General features: G+C 46.5%; 1 protein-coding gene across 5 annotated transcripts in view; it reads left to right on the top strand.

The window, feature by feature from the left end:
- The window catches only part of LOC147631340 (uncharacterized), a 110,998-nt gene that overhangs the window by 57,780 nt on the left and 39,072 nt on the right, over positions 1 to 14,146 (top strand). For 2 of the 5 annotated variants that reach the window (XM_086809737.1, XM_086809740.1), the window contains 2 exons: positions 13,603 to 13,727; positions 13,880 to 14,140. In XM_086809737.1, coding sequence (XP_086665863.1) covers positions 13,603 to 13,727; positions 13,880 to 14,140 — 386 coding nt within the window. Of the gene's footprint in view, positions 1 to 951; positions 1,257 to 1,291; positions 1,991 to 12,061; positions 13,264 to 13,602; positions 13,728 to 13,879; positions 14,141 to 14,146 lie in introns of those variants that run through there. The other 3 variants (XM_086809738.1, XM_086809739.1, XM_086809741.1) reach the window with 3 other exon arrangements.

A 14,146-nucleotide genomic window follows, 5' to 3' on the forward strand; every position in this document is an offset into this window, starting at 1 on the left:
TGAAGAGTGTTGGTGACCAGCTGTCTGTCTGGGATAACCTCACCAATGTTGAGCAATTGTTCCTACAAATCTTTCACTTTGGTGAGATGATCTGCCATGAAGTCACCCTCATCCATAGAAAGAAGATCCAATTGCCTCTTCAAGTAGGCAACTCTTGCCGCGTTGCACATAGAAACTTGCACATTAGGGTTAGGTGCAGGAAGAAGAAGCTCACACAGAAATGAGAGAGAGACAAAGAGAGAGAGCCAAAAGTGTGGTAGCCACAAAATGCAAGTCAACCCTTGCATGTGTGTCACATCCATATAATATAGAAGTACAAAATATTATATATAGAGTGTCCTTTCACACTTGAGATCCAAGGGGAAAAACCACATGGGAAAAAGTGCCCTTGGTTAAGCCCTGTCCACACATAGCACTACCATAAGTGAGCATATGCCTACAGTACTTCCATCAATGAATCACCAACTTGGAGTGCCACTTGTCACCTGTCATAACAGTTGGACGGCTAGCACTTGTCAACTTGACATTGAGCCAGGCAATCTAACAGGTTACATTGGTCAATATATCTTTGACTCCATCTAAGGTGCTGGACTGAGGCGTGCTGGACTGAGGCGAACACTGCTTGTGAATCTTGTAATAATATCTCTGAGACTTTATAGAGCTTTTTGTAAAATTTCATATGAGATTATGCCTTTGTGCCGCTATGATATGAAATTTTGTGGAGGAAGTATGGAGAGGTTAAATCAAGGATTTGATCTTGCAGGATGTAGACACAAGGTATTACAATCAGCTTCTTCGTGAAGTTCCTACAAACCTCCTAAGCGTACCTGTAATTTTGCATTGTGTAATGGAACAAGCAGTGCTGAATTCTTTTTACACCGTAGAATCAAAACACACATACTGGGAGGAAGAGAAGAAGAAAGTGAAAGATTATCTAAATGAAAGCTTCATAAAGCTTGGACAAAAGCCGTCCTATTCATTTTCTTGTAATGAAAGTGACTTAAAAGTGGTAGATGGTCTCTCACTGCCAGACCCTCTATATAAAAATTCTGTCAAAGCTAGACAAGGGTGCGTCTCTGAAAAGTCATTAGACAAAATGAACTCCACAGAACAGCTGCTCATAGTACATGAATTTGATACAGTGGGAAGAATCGATGCATTCCTTTCAAGGGAACATTCTACGAGTTTAAGAAGTAAGATGGTCATAGATGTGGCAGATGTCACAAAACGCTTCGCAAATTTAATCTCTATTCCAGGTAAGTTCTATCTGCACAGTGTGTCACTTTCTTTATCATGAAATGAAACTGAAATGTTAAAAGTTCTGAAATTGAATGAATTTGCTTCAATTAAAAAAATTTACTGAAATGTACTATACATTTCCTTCAAGGTGTTGCTAGCGATATATGAAAAAGTGTCCCAAATTCACGAGGAAATCGCCTTTGAGCTCCCGGACTGCTTAGGCTGTTGTGCCCTTCCTTTGCCCTCCTGTGAGCCATTCTCTGCCCGCCTGCAACACCTCTTTTGCTCGCATGCAATCCCTCCGCTGCCCGCCATCGCCTGCAACCCCTCTTCTGCTGCCCGCCATTGCTTGCTGCAACCCTTCTGCTACCTGCCTTTTCCTGCTTTGCTCTCCTCTGCTGCCGGCCTGCATCCCCCCCTCCTCTGCCTGCCTGCAAACCCCCTCTGTTGCCCGCCATTCCCCCCTCTGCTGCGCCTTCTCCCCCCTGCCTGCCTCTTCTTCCTTCTTGCTGCCCTACCTTGGCCTGCTGCCCGGCCTTGGTATTGGGCTTTCCCCCTCCTTTCTCATTGAGCTTCAGCATCGGAAAGTTCTTCCTTGTGTTCAGTTGGACCTTTTTCACTCAGATTAGCATTTTGGCTAGTCATTTCCCCCCAGCCAGGCGAACCATTAATTTTACAGAAGCTGAGCTCACGACCCTCTTTGCCGATATTGAAAAAGATGCCAAACGACCCTCATTACCAAAATCTTCGGGTACTTGCAGCCTTGCCCTTTGACTTTGCTCTCTCCACTTCAAAGATGTGAGGTCACTTGGGAGAGGTTTCTTTCAAGTTAACTTGATGCTGAGGAGGCGGCCTTAGAGGTGCGGAAGGGCAGCCCATTCCCATGGGCCCGAGAAAGATGTTTCTCCTACCTTACACTAGCTATTTTGACCCTATTAAAGAAGACCGGAACCACTTTCCTCTTACACTCAGATTCCCAGGTTTTCCAAGTGTATTGGGAGATGTTGGAGGCCATGAAGTCAGCTTTTGGGCTGGTCCTACAGGTGCCCCCTATCCTTGCCTTGCCGACCTTTGCCGTCTAGGTGGTCACTGCCTCGACAGACTCTGTTCCCAAGGTTATGGTGCTTTCTTGTGATAGTGAACTCATCCGACAAGGTGGGGATAAGACCAACATCAAGCAGTGGAGGCCCATCACATTTGTTGGATCTATATATAAAATCTTAGCTAAGGCATTGAGTATGAGGTTACAGCTTGTTCTTCAAAGGTTTATTCATGACACACAAAATGGGTTTCTCCAAGGAGTGTATTTGATAATATCTTCTCATTTTGGGAAGTTGTAGAGTGGGCTAAATCTATCCAGCAACCTCTTGCCATCCTCCTGCCGGACTTTGGAAAAGCATATGACAGAGTGGATTGGGACTTCTTGGAAGGCACAAGGGCATGTATGGGGTTTTCCCAAGACTGGATCAAAGGGGTCCCATGCCTGTAGAGGGAGGCCCATAGCACAATTTTGGCATGCAGGGGACTTGGTGAGTGTTTTCAGATTTCCCACTCAAGTGTGGTAGGGATGCCCCCTAGCTACCTCATAGTAGCGGAGGGTATGAGCAGGTTCATTTTGGCTACCCTAGGAGTCTTGGGCCTCAATTTGCCCGTACATACAGAGGAAAAGTTATTAAACTCAGAGCTAAAAGATGATACCACAATGTTTTTGGAGGCCTCACATGCATGCCTTTGTGCCTTCCGGAGGAGGTGTTTTGTTTGGCAGAAAAAGCCATCATTAATTGGCACAAGTCTGTGGGATTTTGGATGAGTGATTTTTCGCAGGGAGATTGGGGTTTCCATGGTTTGACTCCGATTTGACTCACCAAATTTAGTAAGACCACTAGGGGCATCAAATGTAGGGATGGTAATTTTTGAATATATATATATATATATATATATATCACAGGATTTGTTTTTTATTTGAATTAATTTTTTTCAAAAATAATAATTACTTTAAAATGGTCAAATAAAAAATGGCCAACTTATTTAAGGCTATTAATCACCATTCATTTCGTGTGTACTTGGTACCTGTTGTGTCATTCTTTTTCGTTCTTGCGTGCTTATCATTCTTTCTTGTTCTTGCGTACTTATTTTTTGTTCCTTTTTACAATGAGCTGTACAATCACCTTCCCATCTTGTAAGAAGAATCTATGTTCCAGCAATGGTTGAGTTCTCGTGAGTGTAAAGTTCTTACAAGAATAAGCAGCTTTCCACTCATTCTATGGACTGCAAGCAATAGTAAATATTGGGTCCCGAGAGTTGCATGTCCCTCTAGAGACAACCTCTAATCATGAGGGGGAGGAATTCTATATACTTGAGGACACTCTTTCAGCCAATTACTCCGCAATAGTTCATACTTCGTTAAACTCAAACCCACAATCTTAGATAGCTTGCCTAGAGGACTTCCAACTCAATCTAATGTGATAGATTTTTATTTTTTTTCAAGAAAGAGACTTCTATTAAGTATGAAAAAGGCATACAACAATCACGGCTATAAGCCGGAATAGAATAGAATCATCCCAATATGTAAGGTGATTTCCACTGAGGAGCATCATGATGCCATGAGAGACCTGTGGGACTAGAGGAAAAGAAAATGCCATGGTCCCACTCCCGCATAAATATAACGTGCTTTGCTTGCGCGGAATGAGAGGATCCTTGAATACGAGCCCAAGTAGCCATGAGAGTATGGATGATATCACCCCATATAGTACTAATGCATTGAGACCCAAAGATTTGGACACTCTCAATAGCCTCCGTGCATCTAGCTCTCCAGATCTGTCATGTTGTAATACTGGCAACAATCTCCGAACTGGCGTCAATCCTCTGTCTGGAGGGTGTATAATCAGAGTGAGTGGAATCCTGCAATAAAACATGTTGGGCAATATCTCTACTAATGAAAATAATAGAGTCCGTACCACTGACCTAGTTTGGTTTGAACTCTCCCTTTCGTATATTTTTTCATACTTAATAGAAGTCTCTTCTCTGGAGAGGGAAAAAAAAGCTACGGACTGCATTAGGAGAGCCAAGAAACTGTCCCCCAAGTCACATGCACGGCGCGGCCACTCAATTTGCCCATAAGTTGGGCTATAGAACCCTAAATCTGTTATGCAGTGCTGCATCTCCATAACCAATGCCGTACAATCTCAGAATCTGCCGCACATTTTGGGCAGGTAGGTGCTACACCGAAAACCGATCTCCACTGAGTGGTTGGAAGACATCCATGTAAACATAACCAAAGGAAATGACTCCTTCTGTATGAATGTCAAAGCCTATGCCAATATCTATGCTGTATCGCTGGAGAGAAATCATAACTCTCCCAATAAGGCTTGAGAGTAGGGATCCTATGCATCTGTCGAGTGAGGAGAAGCCTCGCATTCCAGACCGTGAAAGTGAAAAAGGGAAGACTTTTGAATGGATGGAAGGCATCAATCCACTCTCTTGGATCCCACTGAAGATATCTGATAGGACTGCCACTATATAGCCACAAACACCAAGAGCCATGAGTCACTATCTGAGGAGAAGGGTCAATGAACCAATGCTTCCCCAAATGACCAACAATCCTCACTGGACTAAGCCTAGTATCTGGGATGATCCCCTCCATGCATGATATAATAAACGATGCAATCTATAGCCTCCTAGCCCGAGAAAAGCTGCAAAGGTATGCCTATCCTCGAAAAGACTCCCAGCCAACTCGGATGATAGTCTCCATGAAAGGTTCCAGAGAGCCACTCATGTGGAATCGCTGTATCAATCTGATCAATACGTATGCGAGAGCCCATGGTTGTTAGAGGCATCAGAGGCGTTTGGTATGAGGCGGGTATGGTACGCGCCTCGAAAGACTTGTATTTTTTAGAGATGTTAGAGGTGTGTTAGAGGCGTCTGTTACATACCATGACTCATGAGTATATAACATGCACGTTCCTAAAAGGTGAATTTGGGCATGTTCCTGGATTCATCTAGGTATATATATATATATATATTGATAGATAGATATATAGTGAAAGTTGAGAGAGAGAGAGAGAGTCTAGAGTGTGTATGTATGAGCCTTGAGGGAGGGAGAGAGAGCGTGTGTATGAGAGAGGAACATAGAGTGTGTGTGTGAAAGAAAGAAAGCTGTATTAAACGTCTACAGAAGGCCAAAATGACCAAAATAGTACATCCTCATCATCTGGATACATCATCAAGATTCAAGGGCTCAAGAAGGGGGCTTTAAGGGCCCAAGGCAGCCCCTCTCACACACACCTCGATCAAGCAGTCGTACACCTCGAATGCCTTGAACTGTTAGAGGCACGCCTCGTAACAACTATGCAAGAGCCCCTAGGATGCTGAATGGATGCAACTCTCCGATCCTCTGGAAGACTCTTAAGGGTCTTCCAAGCAAGAACTATGTATGCACATCTCTCCCATCCTGACCACTGCATATAACAAGATGCACCAAGCGGCCGACCGGCCTCATCCCTGATGAACTCGTTTTCCGCATAATAGGTTGTCGATCAGCCTCATCCAAAGACCTAGGAAGCCTTTGTCGCAAAAATGGTCTCATGCTTCTCCATGCTCTGACAATGGTTGCAATAAGCGGGGAAGATGGTGCCCTGATATCAGCCTCTGTGAACAAAAACCGTATGCTAGGCAGCCAATCTCTTCCAACATGGGGTGCACATTCGGAAATCTGAGACAAGAAAAAAACCTTCCAAGGCTCGGTGCCTGGTAGGAAACCTCTGACCACAAGTTTGCAGAGCAACACCCTGAACATTCAGATCGATAATATTCAGCCCCCCCCTCTCGTTTGGGCTGAATAGCTGTGAGCCAAGCTACCCTCGCATGAGTGCCTGTGGTGCCATCCAAACCCGACCAAAGAAAATTGTGGATCAATCTCTGCAATTGACCAATGCACGCATGAGAGGGGCACCAACAAGAGGCAATAAACCAAGCCGAGACAAGCAATACCTGATTAGCCACCAAAGCTCTGGAATCTCTTGGAGCTCCAATGAAGAAGCTTCTTGTGGATACTCATAAGTACCGCAGTAGCAAATTGTTGTGCAAGAGAAATATCAACCCTAACCTGGCATACCAAATATCTAGCAGTGCATCCTCTACTGATCCAAGTAAAGTCAATCTCTACACCCCAACCAACTCTCGGTGAGTCACTAACCCAAAAACCAACAGATTTGTGCCAATTAATTAGTGCCCCTGCTGCCAAACAAAGCTCTTCCAGTGCTACCCAGAAGGAACATAAGCATATGTGTGAGGCCTCCAAGAACATGCATGTGGCATCAGCTAACTCAAAGTCAACCAGCTCCTCTTGACTACGAAGAGGCAACCTCAATCTATAAATACTAGCAGTGGAGCGAAGGAAGATGTCGATGGCCTGTGCAACTATGATATATAATAATGGGGCTAAAGTCCAACCCTGCAGTACTGAGCGAGAAATCAGAAACCGCTCTCCTGCATCGTCGAAGCGAGCACACTATTGTGGGCATCACGCTACATGCATGAAACTCTCTTGATCCATCTCTGAGAGAAACCCATATGGCTAAGAGTACCAAGTCCCAATCCACTCTATCATAGGCCTTCTCAAAATCCAAGAGCAAAATGGCTAAGGGCTGATTGGTCGCTTTGGCCCATTCCACGACCTCCCAAAATGAGAAAATGTTATCAAAGATGCTCCTTCCGTGTAAGAATCCATTCTGAGTATCATGAATGACATCCTGCAAAATTGGCTGCAATCTGATGCTCATTGCCTTCGCAAGAATCGTATATGTAGTCCCAAGTAAGGTGATAGGTCTCCACTGGCCAATCAATGTCTTATCCCCACTCTTAGGGATAAGATAGATTAGCCCCTCAATGAGAGAAGAAGGCATAGAACCTGTGTCCCACATCTCCTGGAGAGCCGATGTGATCTCAGCCCCAATCTCATCCCAAAAAGTAATGAAAAAAACAGGGGAAAGGCTATCCTCCCTTGGACACTTACCATGAGGTAAGGTATGAAGAGCATGACTGAACTCCTGCATAGAAAAAGGGGCATCCAGAACAGCACGCATCTTCTCAGTGATCAAATGTGGCAATGCATTCCAAACCTTCCTTTGTGCCCTATGTCTCAAATCAGAGTGCGGCTTAGCACTAAGAAGTTGGCGATAGAAATCAGTGGCAATCTGTCTAACCATAAGAGGATGTGAGTGAAGAGTGCCATGTGAATCTTGCAACTGCCTGACGCTACCTCTGGTATGAGATGGGCCGTGAGTAGCAAAGAAATGTTTGTTGCATTTGCCACCCATCTGGGTCCAAAAGGATTCCTGGGCATGGTAATGGTACTCTGCACGCTGCTCAAGAGAGTGATGAAGTTCTGCCCTGACAATACATAAAGAATCTGCAACTCATTGAGCATGAGGATGTTTCTCGTGCTCTTTTTGTAAGGCAACCAATCTCCAAGGCTTTGCGAGGCCTGCGAGAAATCATGAGATCTCTAAATATCAAGCATACGATGTGATAGCTCTGCATCTGAAAACTAATGATCAGGGATGCGTACATGTGGTGCTGATCCATGGCGACTCGGATCTCTAATGCATAAAACCACTGGGCAATGATCCGATTTAGAGGTGCCTGTAGAAAAAAAAAGTATGCCCCCCTATGTCACGCACCCAATCATCCGCATAAAATCTGTCTAACCGTGCATAAATACATCCTGCATCCCTTCTCCTGGTAGACCATGAATAAAGAAGAGTGGATTGTCTCCTCGAAATGTCATCCTCATGCCAACAATCTCAACCATGAATGGAGAGTATAAACCTCTCCCAAGACGGTCTTTCAAGAGGATGCACGAAGCCCTCATGTCTACCTCTTTTATCCATTGGCATCTCAACCATGTTAAAATCCCCACCAATAATCCAACAGTTGGCAAGAGGCCTCAACGTAGTGAGAGATTTCCGAAAGACAATCCTCTCACCTCTATGGTTAGGAGCATAGAGGTTGAAGTACCCTGGATAAGAAGGATCCACTGCGCTCTCGCAGGCAAAATGACACCATGTCCAATGATGCAAGGCAAGATCAAAGCTGAAACAGAGATAGAGACACCACCTTTGGTACCAATAGCCAGTGACCAAAAGGTGTGTCCCGAGAGAAGCTAGCCTGATCTCCCACACTAGCTAGCATCCAGTTTATGCCCTTGTAAGAGCAGTACATCCATTCCTGTAACTGCAAGAGCAGTACATCCATAGGTCCACCTGTAACTGCACAATGAAGCTGAGTTTTGACAATTTGTTTCCACCGACATGGAGAATGCCCTCAAGACCATGAATGTTCCAGGAGACAATCCTCATAAGGACTCAGAGTAAGAATGACCAGATCTTATGGTCGACAAAGGACCCCCTTTAGAGACGGAAGTACATCTCGCATAGGCAAGGGAGGGAAAATCTGACGATGTAAACGTTACCTCTCGTTCCCACTCCGGGAAAGCCAGGGCTGGTCCTCAGAACTAGAGCGGTACTAGACAATGCGACTGCGCAACATCATCCTCAAGGGTGCAATCATCCTGTAACTATAATGCAACATCCTCCAGTGAGGGATCCAAATCCTGTGCCTGCAGAGCCTCATCCTCCAAAGAAGGATCAACATCCTATGAGGCAAGAGGTGCATGAGTGTTGGGGTGCTCTAGTAGGGGTGCGGGTGAAGAGGTAGGTACAGGGGTTTGAGGGCGTCTGTCATCTCTAACACAACCCAACGGTGTGTGGTCTACTGTGGCATAGGGGCAACTGGAGTCTGGCAACTGCAGAAGGCATCTGATGGGTAGGACCACACCGCCTCCTAGCGTGGCCCCTTGATTTGGGAAAATCTCTAGCAATGTGGCTTTGTTGACGACAAATCCGACACTGGTCAAGTCTGCCTGTAATCTCCATCCTCTGGCGGAAATGAGAGCCGTCAGGTCTCTGAAGCATAATATGGTCATCAGTAATCGATGGATCTTGAACAAGCACAAGGACTCGGGGTACACCATCAGAAGTGGTGGTAACAACCGCGGAAGCTAAGGCGGGAGAGCCCGAAGGGCTGGTACCCCTATAACCTGGCCAATGGATGCCCCTATGGAAGTTAAAAGCTTCCAATAAGACCGAAGCCATTCATGGGCCCATGAATGAGAGGGGTGGGAACCGTAAACCCTCGCAACAAGGGTGGTATGGACCTCAATGTCAATGTTGTGATGAAGAGAGCTGAGCTCGTCTTGCGAAAAATTAATGATTCTCTCGGCCTGTGGGGGTGACGAAAGATTGGCTGCGGCAGAAGCCATAGAGCCAATCGACAGTGGTCGGTCGACTCGAATCCTGTTTTAATCTCCTTGCAAGCGATTCTTTTTTTTTTTCCCGGAAAAAGATCCTTCAATTAGTTAAAAGAAAAACAGCCACAAAAGGCTAGATACAACCACGAAGGGCTAAATACAAACTCGCCTCACTCAAGGGCGGGAATCAAATGATCTAAAGGAAGAGACGCTTCTCCTCCGGCTGGCCTAAAGGCTATCTCATACAGGGGGAGGGGAGCGGGAACCACCACACAGGTGGTCTGTAATGCCATGTAGGGTCACCGCCTCTATCTATGAGGAAGGGGCCAAGCCTCCAAAATCTCAAGAAGGCTTCCCACCGCTCTGCATGTAGTTAGAACCTCCCTGTAACTTCCCCCACTGACCACGGAGGGTGTGAATGATATCAAGCCATATGCTCCTAATGGTCTCAGCCGGCAGTGTGGGTACCCTCGATGGCCTCGTTGCATCTAGCATGCCAAATGTGCCAGGCTTCTATGCTACTGCAAATCTCTCATCTGTGGCATGAGCCTGGCTGCTAGTCACCTGTAGGTGGGGCTGTGATTGGTACTGCTGCAATACGATGGTGGGAGACCTGAAGGGTTAGTCCTCCCCCGTCCTCCTCATAAGTCCTTACCACTCCAACCTCAGTGGCCCAAGCGATAGTGCCCCAAGTGATGATCCGGGTTGATGCGCTATCCATAGCGAAGATGCGGAGAATCCGCTGCCAAATCTGTTGAGCCTTCGGGCAATCCCAAAGGCAATGTCGCTGAGACTCCTGTGGTTGGCCGCATCGCGGGCAAGCTACTAACCGACCTCCAACTGCGAGCCAAGACCGACTGCCAAACTCCTATGCGCCATCAGCCAAAGAAAGAGAGCGATCTTCCTAGGCTGAAAGCTGTCCCAAAGCCTCTTCTAGAAATCTGAAAGGAAGCGCTGTGATAGGCCTTGAGACTGTCAGTGTGCTGCTGTTGCCGCTATGCCATCTATCTCAGTCATCTGGATCTTGCGGCCAAGCCACACTATATATGCAAAGAAGGGGGCATCCAAAGTCTCCTCCCGATCCACGGGATCATGCCAGAGAGAGACTGTGGCTGCTATGGATTTGGGAGTGCCGACCTCTCACGCGGCTGTAGTGGGACCTGGTAGAGTGGACTTGGCCACCTTGGCCGGTGCTGGATCTATGTGCCATTCCTGTGCCCAAAATCCAATCACCCTCACCCTCTCCAAGGTGCAACCTCTGAAATCCTCCAAGGGGAGCTTTGATCTCTCTAGTTTGCCATGGGATCCAATAGAAAAAGTGAGTAGACCACTTGTCCTCATATGCTCCATGGACCACCACGAGGATATCGTGTCTAGTAAACTCGCCTAGCCACACCAGGGGGGTTAGGTCTGGAATAGTGAGGAATAGCTGAGTCAATGTCGATGCTGAGCCTGTCTCTACCCCGGATCCCTGTCAGGCCTCTCTCCTGCTCCTCCTGAGGTAACTGCCTGTGTGCAATCCAATCTCCGAGACACCTGGCTCGTCCCATGCTCAAGGCGCCCCAAGATACATGAGGTCGGGCCCCTAGCATGTGGCCACCGGTTCCAGACCAAAGGCTGCCGAAGCTGCTCCTCTCAGGCAACAGGAACAATCTGTCTGAGGACTGGCTTGAGATGATCCCAAGCACAAAGTAAATTGGCAGCGAATCTGTCCTCAAAAGCTGAGCTAAAACCACGGGCTCGCATCTCTATGAAGATCCATCTAGTACTCTGCAGCCACGGACCCCCAAGGCTCGGAGTGCGGGCTGAAATCCGGGCCAAGAGGAAATCCTTCCAAGGCTCTCCATCAGGTAGGAGTCCTCTGACAATCAGCTTGCCGAGTAGGGCACAACTCTGGATAGCGGGAATGATGAGTCCAAGCCCCCCTCTGCTATGTGGCTGAATGATCACTCTCCATGCCACCTTGGCCGTGGCTGGACTCCCATCACTTCCGGCCCACAAGAAGTTCCGGATCAAGCATTGTACCTGGCCAATACATGCCCGAGAAAAGGCCCAGCACGAAGTGATGTACCACATGGTGGCAAGCAGTACCTGGTTCGCCACTACCACTCTGCTTGCTAGGGATAGCCTTGCCGAGCTCCAATATAAAAGCTTCTTCTGAATACTTAGAAGAAGCAGAGCGAGCTACTGCTCGGGAAAGATATCAATGCCAACTTGGCAACCGAGGTAGTGGATTGGAGTGCTCCTTGGGATCCATTAGAAAGCCTCAACTGGGCACCAAGTCAGGGCAGGTGCTGACCCTACCCAAAAACCACACGACTTGTGCCAGTTGATCTGCGCTCCTGATGCGTGGCAGAAGGTCTCGATCGCCTCCGCGAATCTCACGCAAGCAATTCTTCTTCTTCGAATGTGCAACTTTTGTTTTCAGCTTTGTGGTATATCTAATGTGATAGATATACCACAGGAACAAAGTCCAGCTAGAACTCGAAGAATAATAATTTCCGCGGGCCAGGGGGAAATGGGCTGCTAGCAAGTGCTTGAGATGTGGCTTCAGGGAGTTGAAGTCAACTTGGAAGAACCCTCGTCCAAATAAACATGCATCAAGGAAGTGGAAAGTCAATTCCAAGCCAAAAGCCAATCTCTAACTTTTGAATGCGAGGGGGGAGAACCATAGACTCTCCCAATGAGAGTTGCGCTTATTTCATTGTCAATTTCACTCTGGAGGATAAGGAGCTCATCTTGTGAAAAATTGATAGTTCTCCTAGCTTGTGGGAGCGGTGGAGAAGCATTTGCTTGGGCAGAAGCCATAATGCCAATCAAGGGACGGGTGGCCGACTTGAACAAAGTAAGAAGACATAGGCAAAGAAGCAGGAGAGACAGGAGGAAGGGCTGGAAGGTGGAAATGCACAGGTAGACAGAGATGAGGAGGGCGGGGTGAGGGAAGGGCTGGATAGCAAGCTGGATGACTGGCAGGGCGAGGTGAAAGGCGGGCAGGAAGAGGGGGGCGAGGTGAATGGCGGGCAAGAGGAGAAGTGCACAGCAATGAAAGAGGGGCTTGATGACGGGCTGCAGAGAGAAGGGGGCAAAGTGAATGGCAGACAGGAGGGCTGGAAGGCGGAGGCGCACAGGTGTGCAGGCAGGGAGGGCAGTGTGCAGCAGTACAGGGAGCTCTGATGCAACTCCTTTTCAATTTTTATACTCAATTGATATGCATCATTTGGGATGATATTTTACGTACTCTTATGGCCACTAGGGAACATATCCATGGTCCTTCAACATCTGCACAAGTTACGGGCAATCATGGGATCTTCTCATCTTCCACTTCTTCAAAACTCTCTTGCAATCATTAAATACCAAACTGGTCACACGCACCTTGCTTGTCGGGATGATTATTCACTTGCCTTTCGCCATGGTTTTGTATTGTTCCGTTCACAGTTCCATCTTCTGCAAAAGAAGGGAAGAATTCAGGAGTGTATTGGCTAGCTCACCTGCCAGCCGTATCTCTACTCCCGTGCACCGGCAAGCCTGAGAGTATACCAACACCTTGCCATGGTTCCCTACACTGTGTTGTCATCCTGTACCAGGAGAAACTACCCTAAGGTGTTAAGTGTGAGCTTGACAAGCCTATACCAGGTCTTAACTTCCCATGAGTTCTCCCCACTGCTGGAAGTTCCCATCAATGAGCCCTCATCTCACTTTTATAATTATGAAGTGAGGTATCCTTAAGTCAGTTCACAAGGTCATTTACTAAAGAATAAGTTCCTGTTTTATGTCTAACATGCTTATGGCTCAGCTCCATGCTCTTAATTTTTGTTCAATGTGACTATGCCCCAGCTTTTTATGAAGATCGTATGCCCCAGATTTTTATGAGAAGATTTCCTTCAGTTTGAAAGCAGGCCATTATTTTGCTAAAGAGAAAACTAATTAAAAAATAGATTTGCTGACAATGCAGAAATGGTTTTTGATGAGCACAAATGTTTAAGGACACGATATAAAACATGTACAAATCTGAAAACAGAATGCTTGGCGCTTGCTTAATCGTGCATGTCTCTCAGGTAAACTCCGGCAAGGGATGCCAGAAGTGCCAATGTCATCTAAAGAAGAGAGGGGTACGTTTGAGAATATGATTCAAACTAATGGCCAGTTTTCTGTTTCCTTGGTCCAAATCTACAGAAAGGTGGTAAGTGCTTGTTCCTCAAATATTGTTCGAAAACTTTGATACCTATAAGGAAGTGTAACCCTCAAAGTTAAAAGGATGTTTCTCCTTTTTTAAAGTTCTTTGAATCTTACTGATAAGTACTCCAATTAGTTGGTGTGCTTTGTTTTGTGCAGAAAAGATTGAAAGAGGCTCTGCTCAGAGATGCCCACGTTAACACCCAAGAGATCTTGCAGCTTGAAGAAAGCCTTCAGTGTATAAGGGATTGTCAGTATGTGGAACTATTTCCTGATACGGTGATTGCTGATGTTTATTCAAAAGCAAAATTAAATCGCCCATTTGAGAGACTAGTTTATGATGAAATGGAAGACTGCATTATGTCTGTGCTTTATGCAGCGAATGGAGAATATGAATGGAAGCATTCAATCCCTTGTCAGGTGTAA

This window comes from Cibotium barometz, chromosome 15 (genome assembly GCF_041138505.1).
Source record: "Cibotium barometz isolate CiBa-2024 chromosome 15, ASM4113850v1, whole genome shotgun sequence".
NCBI lineage: Eukaryota > Viridiplantae > Streptophyta > Polypodiopsida > Cyatheales > Cibotiaceae > Cibotium > Cibotium barometz.